Raw genomic sequence first — 14172 nt, forward strand, 5'->3', positions numbered from 1 at the left:
ATGGAATCGTATCGCCACTGGCGTTGTTACTGGGAAAGAAATGATGTAAAAGAGAGTTATAGCATTCTTTTCAAACAGCTTCTGCCCTGGACTGAAGCTTCACAAATAACCTACAGCATGTAAACGAAAATGCAAGTTACTACGGCGGTTATTAAGAATGGCGGCTTTCTTCTTTCTTTCACTTAAAATTTATTACCCGTATATTTCTTTCGCGTATGTTGCCTCGCATTATGTATTCTGAAATGAAAAGTAACTGATGAAACAAAATGAATGTGATATTGTACAACACTACGAACTTATATGACTGTCTGCAATGACCTCGATATCAATGGAATAACTTACAAAAAAGATAAGGAAACGACATATTAAATCTCCTGTAGCTACTAGTCCGTATACTAACGTAATAAGACGGAGTCCATTTCTATTGGACGATAGTAGAATATCATTGTTGTTCCAAAACGTGGCGCTCTTCATCTCACAAATATAGCTGAAAGTATATAAAAGCTTGGAATTATATTCTGATACCCAATCCATGTTAATTTTATAGGTGCTTCGACGAACGGGTACGGAATTGTTCCAATTAATTATGCTCTTAACAGCGCAGTCTGTACGTTGCGTTTGTAAAATGCAGTTAAGTAGCATCTAAACTTTTGAATTGGGCGCCAGTAGTTCCGTTCTGACCCGCAGTGACGCTCCAGGTTTTAGCTTCAACCGTGTTGTCGCAGCGACGAATGGGAGAGCAGGAGCTTACGTATCAGTCCCTGCGCAAGCCAACAGCCGCCATTCGTGTGCAAGACGTGAAACAGTTAAATACGTTGCTTGGGTTTCTCCGCTTACACGAAAAAGAAGGCTGAGAAAGGAAGATGGCCACGATAATAAGCGTAGTCTTTATTTTCACAGCTAACATTTCTTCCTTTAATTATTAAGTGATGTAAATTCACGATCAGTGATATATATTTTTACTTACGCATCTAAATAACAAATCAGACTCCCTACAAAAAAACTTTGTGTTGCAAAATGGCTCACGAAAGTGCATTAACCCAGGCATCAAATATAAAGGATGAAGAAGAAAGGTTTGCATTTCTACGTTCCCAAATTAACGGAACGATTAAAAGAAATATATTATCCTTCCATTTAATTTTAATTTCCATTCTTCGAGAGTGTTGTTAATAATTGTGTAGACCCTTAGCCAAGTAATCGAAATTTTGTGCTAATTAAGAACGAAGTTAAGCTGTCGGTGATATATACGGATTTTGTGGGGTCATTGATCTTCATTGCATGAGTGGTTCATGGTACACTATTTTAAAATAATGGCTTAAAATATTGTTTTAAGTTTGTCGTCATTTTATACAGTATGCTAGTAAGAATTTAGAAGATGCTTTGGTGCAGGGCATATACCATTAATGCTTCTTTTGTTGCATGTCAAGTATATTCACAAAATAGGTAATTTTTAAATATGAGGGTAACGGATTTTGTTTTGTGTTCATTATGTTCAAAATGTCGAGATTGTAACTGCTTATGTGGCCATACTAGGGCGTTGTGACGTCATCGCTCCATAGGGTGTATAGTGACAACGCAGGGCGTTAACATGAAAATAGCTCCCTAATAGGCTTCCATCAATTATTATGCAATCTTGATTAATAACTGAGAAGCCAAGTAAGCTGCACGGTCTTAATAGTTGTTTCATCCATAACGTTAAGTCCAGACTATAGAATGTATTAACCTGTTTACGTGTCACTACGCTAATTTATCTTCTTGTACAAGCTGTTAGGTTAAAAGTAACCTTTAGTCTTCCGACGACATACTGTAAGTAAGAGATTTATTATTTTTTTTTTTTTTTAAGAATAGCATTGTGTTATTAAATATTAATAACGTAATATAAGATCCCGTTGTTGCATACAATGCTCGACGTAGCTTTTTTTTCTTTGCACATGTTTTAAGTTATGTTGTTATGTCTTCATACTTTTTTGCGTACATCACGTGCTGCATGACGTAAGTGACGCGTTGCCTCATTCCGTCCTGAAATTGTGTTCGGAAATCTCCACTGTTTGTTAGGTCTTAGTGTTCTGCACATCATCTGTCCTGTGGTACGAGTAAGAATGAAGCTTAAAAAATTATTTTTCACTGCATGGACGTATTGTCCGCAGAAATGTCCTAGGTATTTCGTACCCCATTCTACTTTTTTTTCCTTTTTATAGTGCATAGAGGGAAAACGCTTCTACATTAATGTGGATTTGTTAGGCTAGGAGTAGACAACAAAAGACAATTTTAATTGAATGACCGTATCCCATCCTTCGCGGCGCGGCATATAACATTTAATCGCTTACGACGGGGTCGGTTTCTCAGGTAATACGCTAATCAATACCATAAAAATGTTGGAATTGTGTAGCAGTATGTCGTAGAACAACGTATACGGAAAAATGTAGGGAGTACGCTCGTACTGATTTCTTTTGTACAATTAATTTTTCTCACAAAAAGTCTGCTTTTTACGAGTTAGTTTTAGGGCATGAAATAGGGTGTCGCATTACTGGTTACGTAACGTAAATTACTCTTTATTCTCAGGTGCATCAGGAACTTTGATTTAATAAACTGTGTTTCATTTTGTAACGTAATATCAACTGTAAATTAATCCGTTCGACACGTGCAAGTTACGACAAAAATTCGTTAAATGCAGTTCTTTGTACGTCTGTTGTTAATAGTCTAATAATATGTGCTGTTAACAACAGCAGAGTTTTTATATGCAGTTATGTTTAAGATTCGAAAATAATTGTAATACGGGTTCAAATAGTAATATTAACTTGAGTGAGGGGGCGGGGGCGGGGGGGGGGGGGGGTGGAGAAAGACACATACGCGTGAATTACACTTTGATTGAGATCTTTGGTGAATATTTGAACTGTTTTTTTTTTTTTTTTTTTTTTAACTGTGTGCTGTAGAGCTCAGTGAACACTCTTTCATCGGTCTCTTCCCTTGCTCGGCATGTCTTGATTTCTTTCCAACTAACCTAACATCTGACACGCTTGGTGATAAGAGCGTTAGAAAGCAAATTGAACTTTATACTGCAGTGGGTGTACAGTTAGGGAGAGGCGCGTTTGGAGCTTAGATTTTACGTATTGTTGACCTTTAGGAGTAATGCAATTTATTTGCCTGCTCCATTGACATCCTTGGACTTGCACTGCGTCGGTAGAAACCCTATTCAAAGAACGTTGCTTCTATTGTCAGCGTGAAGTACCCGCATTCACGGGTCTTTGCGAATTATTTATGGTCATAGGCCACGAAGAGAGATTTCAATAGATTCGTAGAAACTTCGTTGCAGTGCATAAATGACGCGCTCTTAATTTAAAAAAAAGAAACAAATTACAGTTATGCAAAATTGAAATTCAGAATCACCATAACTGTTGTGACGTCATCAGTGCGTATCGTGAATTGTAACGCTGTCAACATGTTTATCAAGTCGCGTATTACGAAATTCTATCATAGATAGCGACGGGTCTTTCGTAGTATTCCGCAATAATTTTGGAATTGGGACGAGCCAAATAGTTTTGGCGAGCAAAGAATATAAAATTTCAGAATAGCGGCACCCAAAATGATAATTAGTTCGCAACCGTAGCATCTTCTCATTCCCTTTTTCCAGGTGGTAAATAATGTAAATATCAATATCAGAGCAGTCTAACGTATGTCCCAGGGTAATTACCTTGAAGTTAAGGTCAGTCCACTTTTGAGCGACGCGCTTAGCTTTTTCTGCACGAGTTCAAGAGCGGACCAAGTGGTCAGGACCAGGTATGAGGGGTGGGGGGCGCTGCTGCGCAGCGCACGTGAGTTTGGCGGCGACTGCTGAAAAACGGCAAGCTCCCGATTATCCGTTTTAATGAGTAACCGCAACTGCACAGGAAATCGAAAAAAGAGGGCAAACCAAAACACACGTTTTTAACACAAACTGCCGTTTACAGAACCAGCTTCAAGACGCATTGGAAAAAAATTACTTGCGCATTATTCGCCGGATTGACAACTTATTTACAGAATTACACTTAAGACATACTGTGCCTCGTCTCAAATTTTTAGGTCGTTTTCGGTAAATAACCGTACATTTTTGTGTTTTTTTTCCAATTCATTCTTTTCCTTACGATAGTTCTTATTTTTCCTGCAGCACCAATAAGAAATCAACGCATTTCGCCGCGTTGATGAACATGTTAACGGATTACTGGATCGCGTCGTATTCAATCTCTTCTTTTACCAAACATACTTTGTCACTTTATCCGGTTCATTTATGTAACTGCTTCCTAGGGTTCGCTATTTAACCACCCGCAGATGGTTTTGTCGTCTACGTCGTCACAACCCGAACTTTTGATTATTATAACATTATACATCAGGTTTAATATTTATTTTTCAAAAAAATCGCCGATCTATGAACAGATAATACGCAACATATTAATCGGGAGATCGCAGTAGGTGGAGATTTCACGGTAGATACCACGGGGTTTACTTGCTGACAGTTAATAATTACTTTGTAGTTGACTTGGAAATCATACTAATGTTCGGCGCAGAAAGTGAGTTCGGTTTTCGTAGTTTTTTTCAGTAGGTGAGGAGGGGATAGAGGCGGCACAGCAGTCCACCCACCCCCCTGCCGTACGGATCCTTGCATGGGTACCCATTTTTGGTCTCTGGTGAGAGCCCCGTGCAGGCAATCGATATTAAGCCATGAACATGTAAGCAGTGCTATGGGCACTTCCTTTCCATCAAACAGCGACAAGTTAGCTCGACTCTAATTACCTAAATGTCTATTAAACGTTTAACTCTTGTAGTTAGTCTTCCCACCGAATGAAATAGACACTGGACGCTTGTTCGGAAGGACCGGAGTTCAGATACCCATCCAGTGTTCGTAGTTTACTTTTTCCGTGCTTTCAATAAGTCAAACTCGGAAAGGATTTTGTTTATAATGCCGTATGGCAGATTCATCCTCTCAGGACTGAGCCAGTGCCCGGTCTCATCTTTGGCAAGACAAAAACTTTACCAATGTCGTCCTCTGCAACCTCCCAGTTTTAGTGTGTGTATTTTCGACGACCATCTTCATTGGTGCACCCTTTAAAAATGTCGAATTCAATAGGCTTTACTGTTCAATCAAGCGCTAATCCACAGCCGCACACACCCGTTTATCTTCCGTTTTACTTTCATGCTTTTTTTTAACGACTCCACATTCGATAAAGCACAAACTCGTCGAAGAAAAACAAATCAAGAAAATACATTAGGGAAGAAGTAGAACGGTCGCAGGTTCGAATCCTGCCCCGGGCATGGATGTGTGTGATGTTCTTAGGTTAGTTAGGTTAAGTAGTTCTAAGTTCTAGGGGACTGATGACCTCAGATGTTAAGTCCCATAGTGCTCAGAGCCATTTGAACCATTTTGAAGAAGTAGAGTGCTTTTACAGTGACCGGACTGTGATATTGAGAACCCCAATGTTTTGTAGGAGCTAGTCTCCACAAATTTCGTGAAAAGTTATCAGCTATTCACGTATTTGAAAAGAAAACCAAATCTATATGGCCGGGAAGGGGCTGGAACCCCGTCCTCCTGTTTACGCTGTGCTGTAAAGCAATTTGAATTATTCAGCGTACCCTTGATCGTATTGCAACTAATTACGCTAATTTAGTTTCCCTGTGCTAATAAAAGAATTGGTGTAAGGATCTTAAGTGATACATTATTTGTCTAAATTTTAGTTTCAATCGGAAACACTAGGAATAGTTGCTTACACTGGAGTTCAGACCCAGAGCGAATGCGTTCGGCTAGACTGGACTCCTCTTTAGGAGGATCAGGGTTTAAGTCCAGATCATAACACCTGTTTTGCTTTCCATGGTTTCCGGAAATTGCTGTTTGCGAATGCTGTGATTGCTCGTTTGACACGGCATTGCTGCTTCCTTCCTCCTTGCAGAGGTGAGCCAGTGCGCGGTCGTGGTTGTTCAGGTTGTCTACAAATGATTAAAACTGACCTCTGGTCTATTCAGAACGGAAAGAAATAATATTACAGCGCTATTAAGAGGTCGAGATTGTTAAGAAAAGCAGGCACCCACATGTCTGTGCAAGACTCTTGAATCAATCCCATCTTCGTCTTACCAGTTTTCGCGTTTGCAGCCGGATTCTCCCCCCCTCCCCCACCCCCCCTTCCACCGCCTGCTGTTGCCGGAGCGTGGTCCTGGCGAGTATATCTACCATTTATACCTATCCCTCCTTATCAAAAATCGGCAGTACCCTTCTTCGGGCAAACAATGTTTGTTCTTCAGCAACAATTGCTAACAATTATGTGGTTCTTAGTAGTAGCATCGGGGTTCATATTGTTGAAAGTTTTCTGTGATTTCGCAGTGTGATGGAGTATGTCTTCAAGATGTCTGTCAATTTTAAAAAGAAAGTCGTTCTACACAAAAGCCGAAAGTGCGTGATATTTTATAGGTAAGATTGCTATTAAATGTAAGGTTGGTGCCTTTCTCATCTCCTCCTGCGTCTCATATAAGTCTCTTCGTCAGGATTCATGAAACGTGAACAAATGATACGGTTTTCTGCAGTAATGAATGTATTAACATGTGTTTCTAACATGTACACGATCGCCTTAAGAAAACTTGTGAGATGTCATTGTGCAGACAGAATGATACGGGCAAATGACCTTAACAATGAATTGTAGATTATACATACAGGAGGGAGGCTGCGGTCTGACTCTTAATTCTGACCGTAATGAACACCTTCATTCGTATTAACCCTTAACTCGCGAGGTGACTTTTCAGTAACGTATACCACGAGGTGAGGTTTCTGGGACCCGTATGTTTAAACCGAGGTTTAAGGCAAGAATCATATGAAATTTTTAATTTATGCTATATAACATTTTTTACAATTATTTAAATGTTGTTTACATGCTCCTTGTTTATTTTATTGAAATAAACAAAGCCTGCAGCATTTTACTATTTATCACACAAAAGTACTAAATTTTGTGTGGTTCTTTTAAATAGCAACACATAAATGGACTGATAGAGCACTGAATTTTACATTCTGAAAAATTATATAATCTTTGTAGCAAATAAATTTAACTTCCAGGGTTTAAATTTGCGCATAAAAATTCCATCCGATAGGTACAGAAAGTAAGTATGTCAAGATTTGACATTCATTGCTGGGAACTACATTTTTCCTGTCATCACTTAGAACACATTCCATTTTAACATTCACTTTAAGTATTTCACTGAAGAAACAAATTCTCATCACTACTTTCCTGAAGTTCTTCATCTGAATGATACTCCTGTTCAAAAGCAGAATTGTGATACTGGCTGATGTAAAATCGTCTGCTTTTTCGTTTATTTCTTCATCCATATCACTGAAACCTTCCTCCATAGACCGAATAACAATTCATCAAACTCGAAAAGTTAAAACTGACACATTCATGCGAATACATTTTGAGCTATAGGGTACCGTACTGAAGAAAACAGGTACGTAGTTCACGAGACGCTGTCTAGGAGACTCCAACACCTATCAGTAACACGTTTCAACAATCAACACAGAAGGCGAAAACGCAACCGACAACAAAACATCGTAGGCTTGGCATTTTAAGGAGGGTACGGGGAGTATAGAAGCATTCCACCACAACTGGCCTTGGGGAGCGAGCTCGAAAATTTTCACGCGGTCTGAGAGATCACAATTTGTGAATTACGGGGTTATGTATAAATAATAACTCATAGTTCCTTATACGAGATCACGGGGGACTACCACCGTAGTACCTCCATCCCATCCTGATCAAAACTGAAGCATATAGTGACCTCTCTCTTCGCAGCTCAATCCATTACGGACTGATTTATTTTCAAGGAGATAATAATAATGTATCTAGCGGGATTCGGTAGTGAGGAGTATCAAACGGTGAATCACACTGCTTCGCTTAAGTGTATAGCTTTGAGTTGACAGATTGGCCTGTTGTGTGCCTGCAGTCTGTGTAATTTAAGAGTGGAAGTAGTTTTCTAGGGGGAGCGAAGTTGCTAGTTATGCTAAGTTCTGCTATCAGTATTACTCGGAAATGTACGGGAGTTTGGCTAGTGCTTCCCACGACAGCTAGGGCATCGTAATTCGCAGATGCGGGGTGGGGGGTAATAACAGTGAGAACTGGCTGTTGTCAGGTCTGCCCACTCGAATAAAACAAAGAACAGAGTGATAACTGTCCGGCAGAGTATGACTTTTCAGTCAGCTAAATAAAACTGCTTAAAGCAAATTTCAGGATGACTCGTTTGAAGAGCCACGGGCATTTTTCTTCTCCAACCTGAGCTTTGAGCTTCGTCTCTAATGACCTCGTAGTCAATAGACAGTTAAACCCTGTTCCTTCTCCTCCTTAAATCATTCTAGTTCTTTAAATTACCATTATGGCCGTGAAGACGGAGTCTCCCAAGATTCTTTCCATTCTCCCCTCATGATACATTGTTAGTCTGAATTCATATTTATTGGGCAGAAGTATAGACCTTAACCATGTCTCTTCCTGACAGTCTAATACAGCCAGTAATAAATATTGTTGGTTATAATATACCAGTATAACATATTATCATGACAGTATGGAGGGGAGGAATAAGAAACAGTGATAATCAGCGTGTAAGTCCGCTGAAGCCAAGCACCTTTTACGTTTAAAAGTTTTTCTTAATTTTGAGTTTTGTCGCCTTGTTGATCCAATTCGTATTACACAACGAACCGCGTAAAGGTAGTCTTAAAAAATGCGAATATAGAGGTGGGTGTGTGTTCCCAGTTTAAGACGTTCATCCACTGTAAAAAAAATTATGCGGTTTTAAAAACAAGGATCACAAATTCTATAACCGTGTCTAGAAATCATAGTTACACAAATATTTAAAAACAATTGTTTCATCCATACGTCCAGGCGCTAATGTGCCTTCTCTCCTTCACTCGACACATATATTGCACTGACACTGATTATCGGCTTTTTTGTTTCATTCAAGTGTGAGTGTAATTTCGTATTATACTACACGTATGAAACGAAGCAGTTTCTGTAACTTGCACTTTCCCTCCCGAGTTTTGAGGCGTTAATGGCTTGAAGGCTCAATAATAGTGTAAGGTTTCGATCGAGAGGCTGCGGATTCAATCCCTGGTCGGTCCCAGAATTTTCATCTCTTAATAGTCACTTCTTTCACATCTTGCAAAGTTTGCTAATGTTAAAAATGTCGAGTTTCACCATAGTTCGGAATCCACGTGACACGGTAGGACTCCCTATAACTAGCTGGGTATGTCATCAGGACGCAGGAAGGTGCCACCTCCAATAGAATCTTATCTAATAAAGCTCTGCGGTGTTAAAACTAACCTTCCTTGTGATGATAAATTTACCCTCCTTTTAATTTATCCCAAAGCAAGCACGCACAAGCAAGCACCAGCGGTTTAACAATCACTTTTCTTCAGGTCTGGATCTACACAGCGTATAGCAAACATAATTTTTATATATATATTTTTAAAGTTGATAGATGACCGCACTGCATGGATGTCACATGTTTTCTGTTGGCATCCTCTGAGCTACTAGTGCTGGACATGACATTAAAAAACATCTCCTGTCCAAATTTCTGATTTGAATTCGAATCATGGGATGAGGCTTTCTAGAAACCAGCCTATATGCATTATGACATTGCATCGAACAGCTAATACAGTTGGGACAATCCAAGTTTCCGTATATTTGCAATTAGTACTTTTGTGTCAAAGTCAGCTTCGCTTAGCATTGACCACAGAAGTGTACGGTCTGTCAGGAGCTGCTCGATAATTGTGTCCCATTCTTTTCACCTCCCTAACGCAGTCATTGTGCCACCAGGATTGGTGGTAGCACTTTGGAACTCAAGAGTTAATCTTTCTGCTCATTTCATGCCCTTTTTCACAACCATCATTCATAATGCTCGACGGTCCCTGTCCTCCAGTACATGAGGTATGCTTGATCTTGATTTAGCTGTGTGTTCTTTTGTGTTTCCACGTCACAGTGGATTTGGGCAGAGTAGAAGAGTGGAAATGCCGCTCACGGATTCTTTACTCAGGTGCCCAATGGTTAGTCTACGTTCGAAGTCACTGAACTCGCCTGACCGACCCGGTCTGCTATTACTGCTTTTCTACTAAAAACGCAATACTTCCCACCTCCTTTTATACAAGCGGGACCGTCTGTAGTGACGTCTGGTGCTAGTAGTCAGTTCCGCATTGTATAGGACTGTGTGGATTGTTTTGACCAGATGGTGTTCGACTAGGCGAATATTATGTTACTTTTGCTTCCATAAGAATGGTCTTCCTGATTTCACTCCAACAGAAAGTTTAAATAATTTTGGTACAGTGTCCGAAATTATTTTAGAACAAAGATTAGAATCGATAATGAATATTTTATTTGCCCTGATTGAGAATCATATGATTCCAAGTCTGTACCTAAGCTCTTATGCCAACAAACGGTTCTACCTTGTGTTCGTGCGAAGGAGAAAGGCTAATGTATAAAGTCCCTTTGCGACGACGCCATTGTAGATGGAGCAAAATTTCCTTTTCGAAGGCACTACCCTGGCAAAAGTGAAAGAGGAAAACCCAAAATTTCGAAAGAGACTTGAGAATATGATCCAAATTCTTTCCTAAGCTAGACCAATGGGATAACTACTACGACTCTTTGGTCGGTTTGAAATCACTAGAACGAAGGATCCAGGTCGGTTAATAGAATTAGCTTTTGTTTTTTACTCCTTCCACAAGATATAACGATATTGGACAAGTCTCCTGTTCTTTGATCTTGTAGCGTATGTGATCTTATAAACAGGAAATCTTCATGCTTGAGGCTTGTATTTTGTGTAGCGAAAAAGACTGTAACAGTTTTATGAGACAGCAGTTGTATTCTCATGCTGGGAAAGTTAGCTGTTTCCACACTTTCGCAGTGTCACGGTAAGCACCTTATTTCTGTCGGTGTCAAACAAGTTTTTTGAAATCAGCAAACTTGAACTTATGAAATGCTAAAATACGTAAACGGTCATACCTCAAAGATTTGATAAGATCCGCGTATACGTTCTATACAGTTAACGGCATTTTTACTCGCTTCCCAAAACAGGTCAATGGTTTAATCAAAAATAAAGATTTGTAGTCACACGAATCGGTCTCGGAAGTTTAAAGTACTTTGCCATTCAAGTTAATGAGATGTTGATTGTCGCATTTGAGAATTTTCGCAAGGTAGGAGATGAGGTACTGGCGGAAATACAACTATGAGAGCGGATCGTGAGTCGTGCTTGGGTATCTCAGTCGGTAGAGCACTTGCCCTCGAAATGCAAAAGTCCCTGGTTAGAGTCCCTGTCCGGCATACAGTTTTAATACACCAGGAAGTTTCAATGAATTTCCTGTTTGCTGATGCCAATAGAAAAATAGATGCAACGATGTGTTTTGTACCCACTGATGACTCAGATATGGTTGTGGTGCCCCTTAGTCATTCCATGCCTCGCTTTCCCTTTATTGCGAAAGGGGTGAGTCATCAACCGTTTCGTTTGGTGTCCTCCAGTTTGCTTCGTTGTTGTTTATTGCGTACATCGCACAATCGGTATTTTTGTCCGACAAATCTCCGGCCGTCGAGCTCGCTTTCCTGGCATTCACTCTGCTCTTTCGGCTTTCCAGGAACCGATCAATGCTCGCCGCAGTGTTTATTCGCGTGCTGGATCGGTATAAAGCTAGATGCGAGCTTTTTGTAAGCTCTCGTGAACAGCGTGTAAATGACCTAATACTTCAAGTGTTCCACACTGCTTTCCGTACCCACTGCATCCAGCCAGTCGTCCCATCATTCAACTATCTATCATCTGTTCTCTCTCTCTCTCTCTCTCTCTCTCTCTCTCTCTCTCTCTCTATCCCTCCCTCCCTCCCTCCCACCCACCCACCCACCCACCCACCCACTCACCCTCCCTCCATCAACCCCTTACCCTCCCTTCCTTCCTCACTCTTTCGTTCTCTTGGGATGTAGTAAGCAAGTGAGTTACATCAAACAAACTCCACCTTCCATAGATGCTTTGTCAATTCATTGTGTGGTGTGACAAGTGAATTCCATCCATTGTTTTTATACCTTGTTAACTAAGTTACCACTCAACATCGTACCGAGCGACGCGCCACAATGGTCAGCACACTGGACTCACACTCGGGAGGACGACGGTCTGATTTAGGTTTTCCGTGATTTCCCTAAATCGCTTCAGGCGAATGGCGGAATGGTTCATTTGAAAGAGCACGGCAGATTTCCTTCCCCACGCTTCCTTAATACGATGGGATCGATGACCTCACAGGGTGTATACGACCCGGGACAACCGGGAGATCCGGGAAAAACCCGGGAATTTTTTCATCCGGGAGAAAACCGGGAAAAACCCGTGAATTTTTTAGAATTCCGGGAATTTTTCATTGTTTTAGCTTTCAGTTAAATTTTTGTGATTCTGACTGGTAAGAACCAATACTCTAACAAAGGATATTACTGTATCCCGCTACTGCAGAATAATACTGCAGCAACAAAACATGAACGAGAGAAAAAAAGAAAACGAAAATAAAACTTAAGTTGCAAAGGAAATGCACCGTATACAACAACAAAACAGTGCTCATACAAGCGTCTGCCAACAGCAAAGTGTGTCAAAGGCTTTAGGAAGACTATGTAATGCTTTATAACAACAAACTGCCTCCGATGAGCGTGACGTGACAACTGTTTAAATTAGATTCGTTTGAGCTGTTGCGGGCGGGCTCTTGACCATGCGCAGTGGAGTCGCGTATGAGTTGTACCTTCTCCCGCTTCTGGTTACAGAAGTATGGCTCGGCGCCACTGCTTAATGTTGCCTCGGTTCGGAAATGTAGCAAATCTGGGGCTGATGCACAGAGCAGTCAGAGTTGTTGTGGGGAGGTGGGCAGCGTCCACGTGATCTGTGTTTACGTTCAGTGATTTTGTTGTTTCCTCTTCGTTTATTGCTCTCACGTTGTTGTTGTTGTTGTTGTTGTTGTTGTCGTCTTCAGTCCTGAGACTGGTTTGATGCAGCTCTCCATGCTACTCTATCCTGTGCAAGCTTCTTCATCTCCCAGTACGTACTGCAGCCTACATCCTTCTGAATCTGCTTAGTGTATTCATCTCTTGGTCTCCCTCTACGATTTTTACCCTCCACGCTGCCCTCCAATGCTAAATTTGTGATCCCTTGATGCCTCAGAACATGTCCTATCAACCGGTCCCTTCTTCTTGTCAAGTTGTCCCACAAACTCCTCCCCAGTTCTGTTCAATACATCCTCATTAGTTATGTGATCTACCCATCTAAATGATCTCACATTAAATGATAACAAAACTGATTTTCGTGGCCGGGAGCTATCAAATGAATTAAAATACGTTCGCATAATTACTGAAAGCTAAAATATGTTATTAGTTTCAGATTTTATTTCCACCTTCCTGACAGAACAATGAAGTTATTTTTGCCGGTTTGGTAAAGAGATTTGGCTTAAAGTTAATCTTTTCTACTGAGGCAGTCAGTTCATTTGAAACAAAGTGTTTTATTTCACAGTATTGCCTAGTTTCAATTGTTCGCTGCATTTCAAGTGCACGTATGGCATTATGCCATAATAAAGAACCAAACATGAGATAATACAGTACTGGTACTCCAAGAAAATTTACATACGAATGTGCATTTTAAGCCGAATTATGCGTTTTAGTATGGTTCACGAAATTTCGACGGTCTTGAAGTATCATCTGATGTATTGTTTTTTATGCCATACGTAAGATCTTTTAATGTTTTACACGTACGAACATATCGGCTTCCTGCGTCATCGTAGCTGCGCAAGCGCGGTGACGCCTGTTATTTGTCATTCTCTTGCAACTGCTGAAACGAACCTAATTCTAACAGGTCGCGGGAAAATATTGCGAATGGTGGTTTGCAAAGCGTTACATTTCAAAGCAATTATCCTTTTTACGCAAGATAAACTATGTGCGAGAATGTACGATGAATTTCTTAAATCACATAGCGTTTGACTCTCATTTAAAAATCAACTCTTTGAGGACGACCATTTAGAAGAATTTCGAGTCCAAAAGATCAGACATTTACGTCATTTTACCGGCACATTTGTGTGATGTATCTTAAAGTGTAACACGCGCAAAAAAGATCAACATTATATGTGGAAGCTTAGCCTCTTTTCCAGCTTATTGATCTTCGAGACCAATATTATATGTG

The 14172-nt window shown here is 40.4% G+C and overlaps 1 protein-coding gene across 1 annotated transcript in view; it reads left to right on the forward strand.

Moving 5' to 3' along the window:
* Positions 1-802: 802 nt before the first annotated feature.
* Positions 803-14172, forward strand: part of LOC126418796 (uncharacterized) — an 81063-nt gene continuing 67693 nt past the window's right edge. Inside the window, exon 1 of the mRNA XM_050085727.1 lies at positions 803-1073. Within this exon, the coding sequence (XP_049941684.1) occupies positions 1018-1073 (56 nt within the window). The 5' untranslated portion in view covers positions 803-1017. The remainder of the gene's footprint in view (positions 1074-14172) is intronic.

Source organism: Schistocerca serialis, chromosome 9 (assembly GCF_023864345.2).
Source record: "Schistocerca serialis cubense isolate TAMUIC-IGC-003099 chromosome 9, iqSchSeri2.2, whole genome shotgun sequence".
Lineage (NCBI taxonomy): Eukaryota > Metazoa > Arthropoda > Insecta > Orthoptera > Acrididae > Schistocerca > Schistocerca serialis.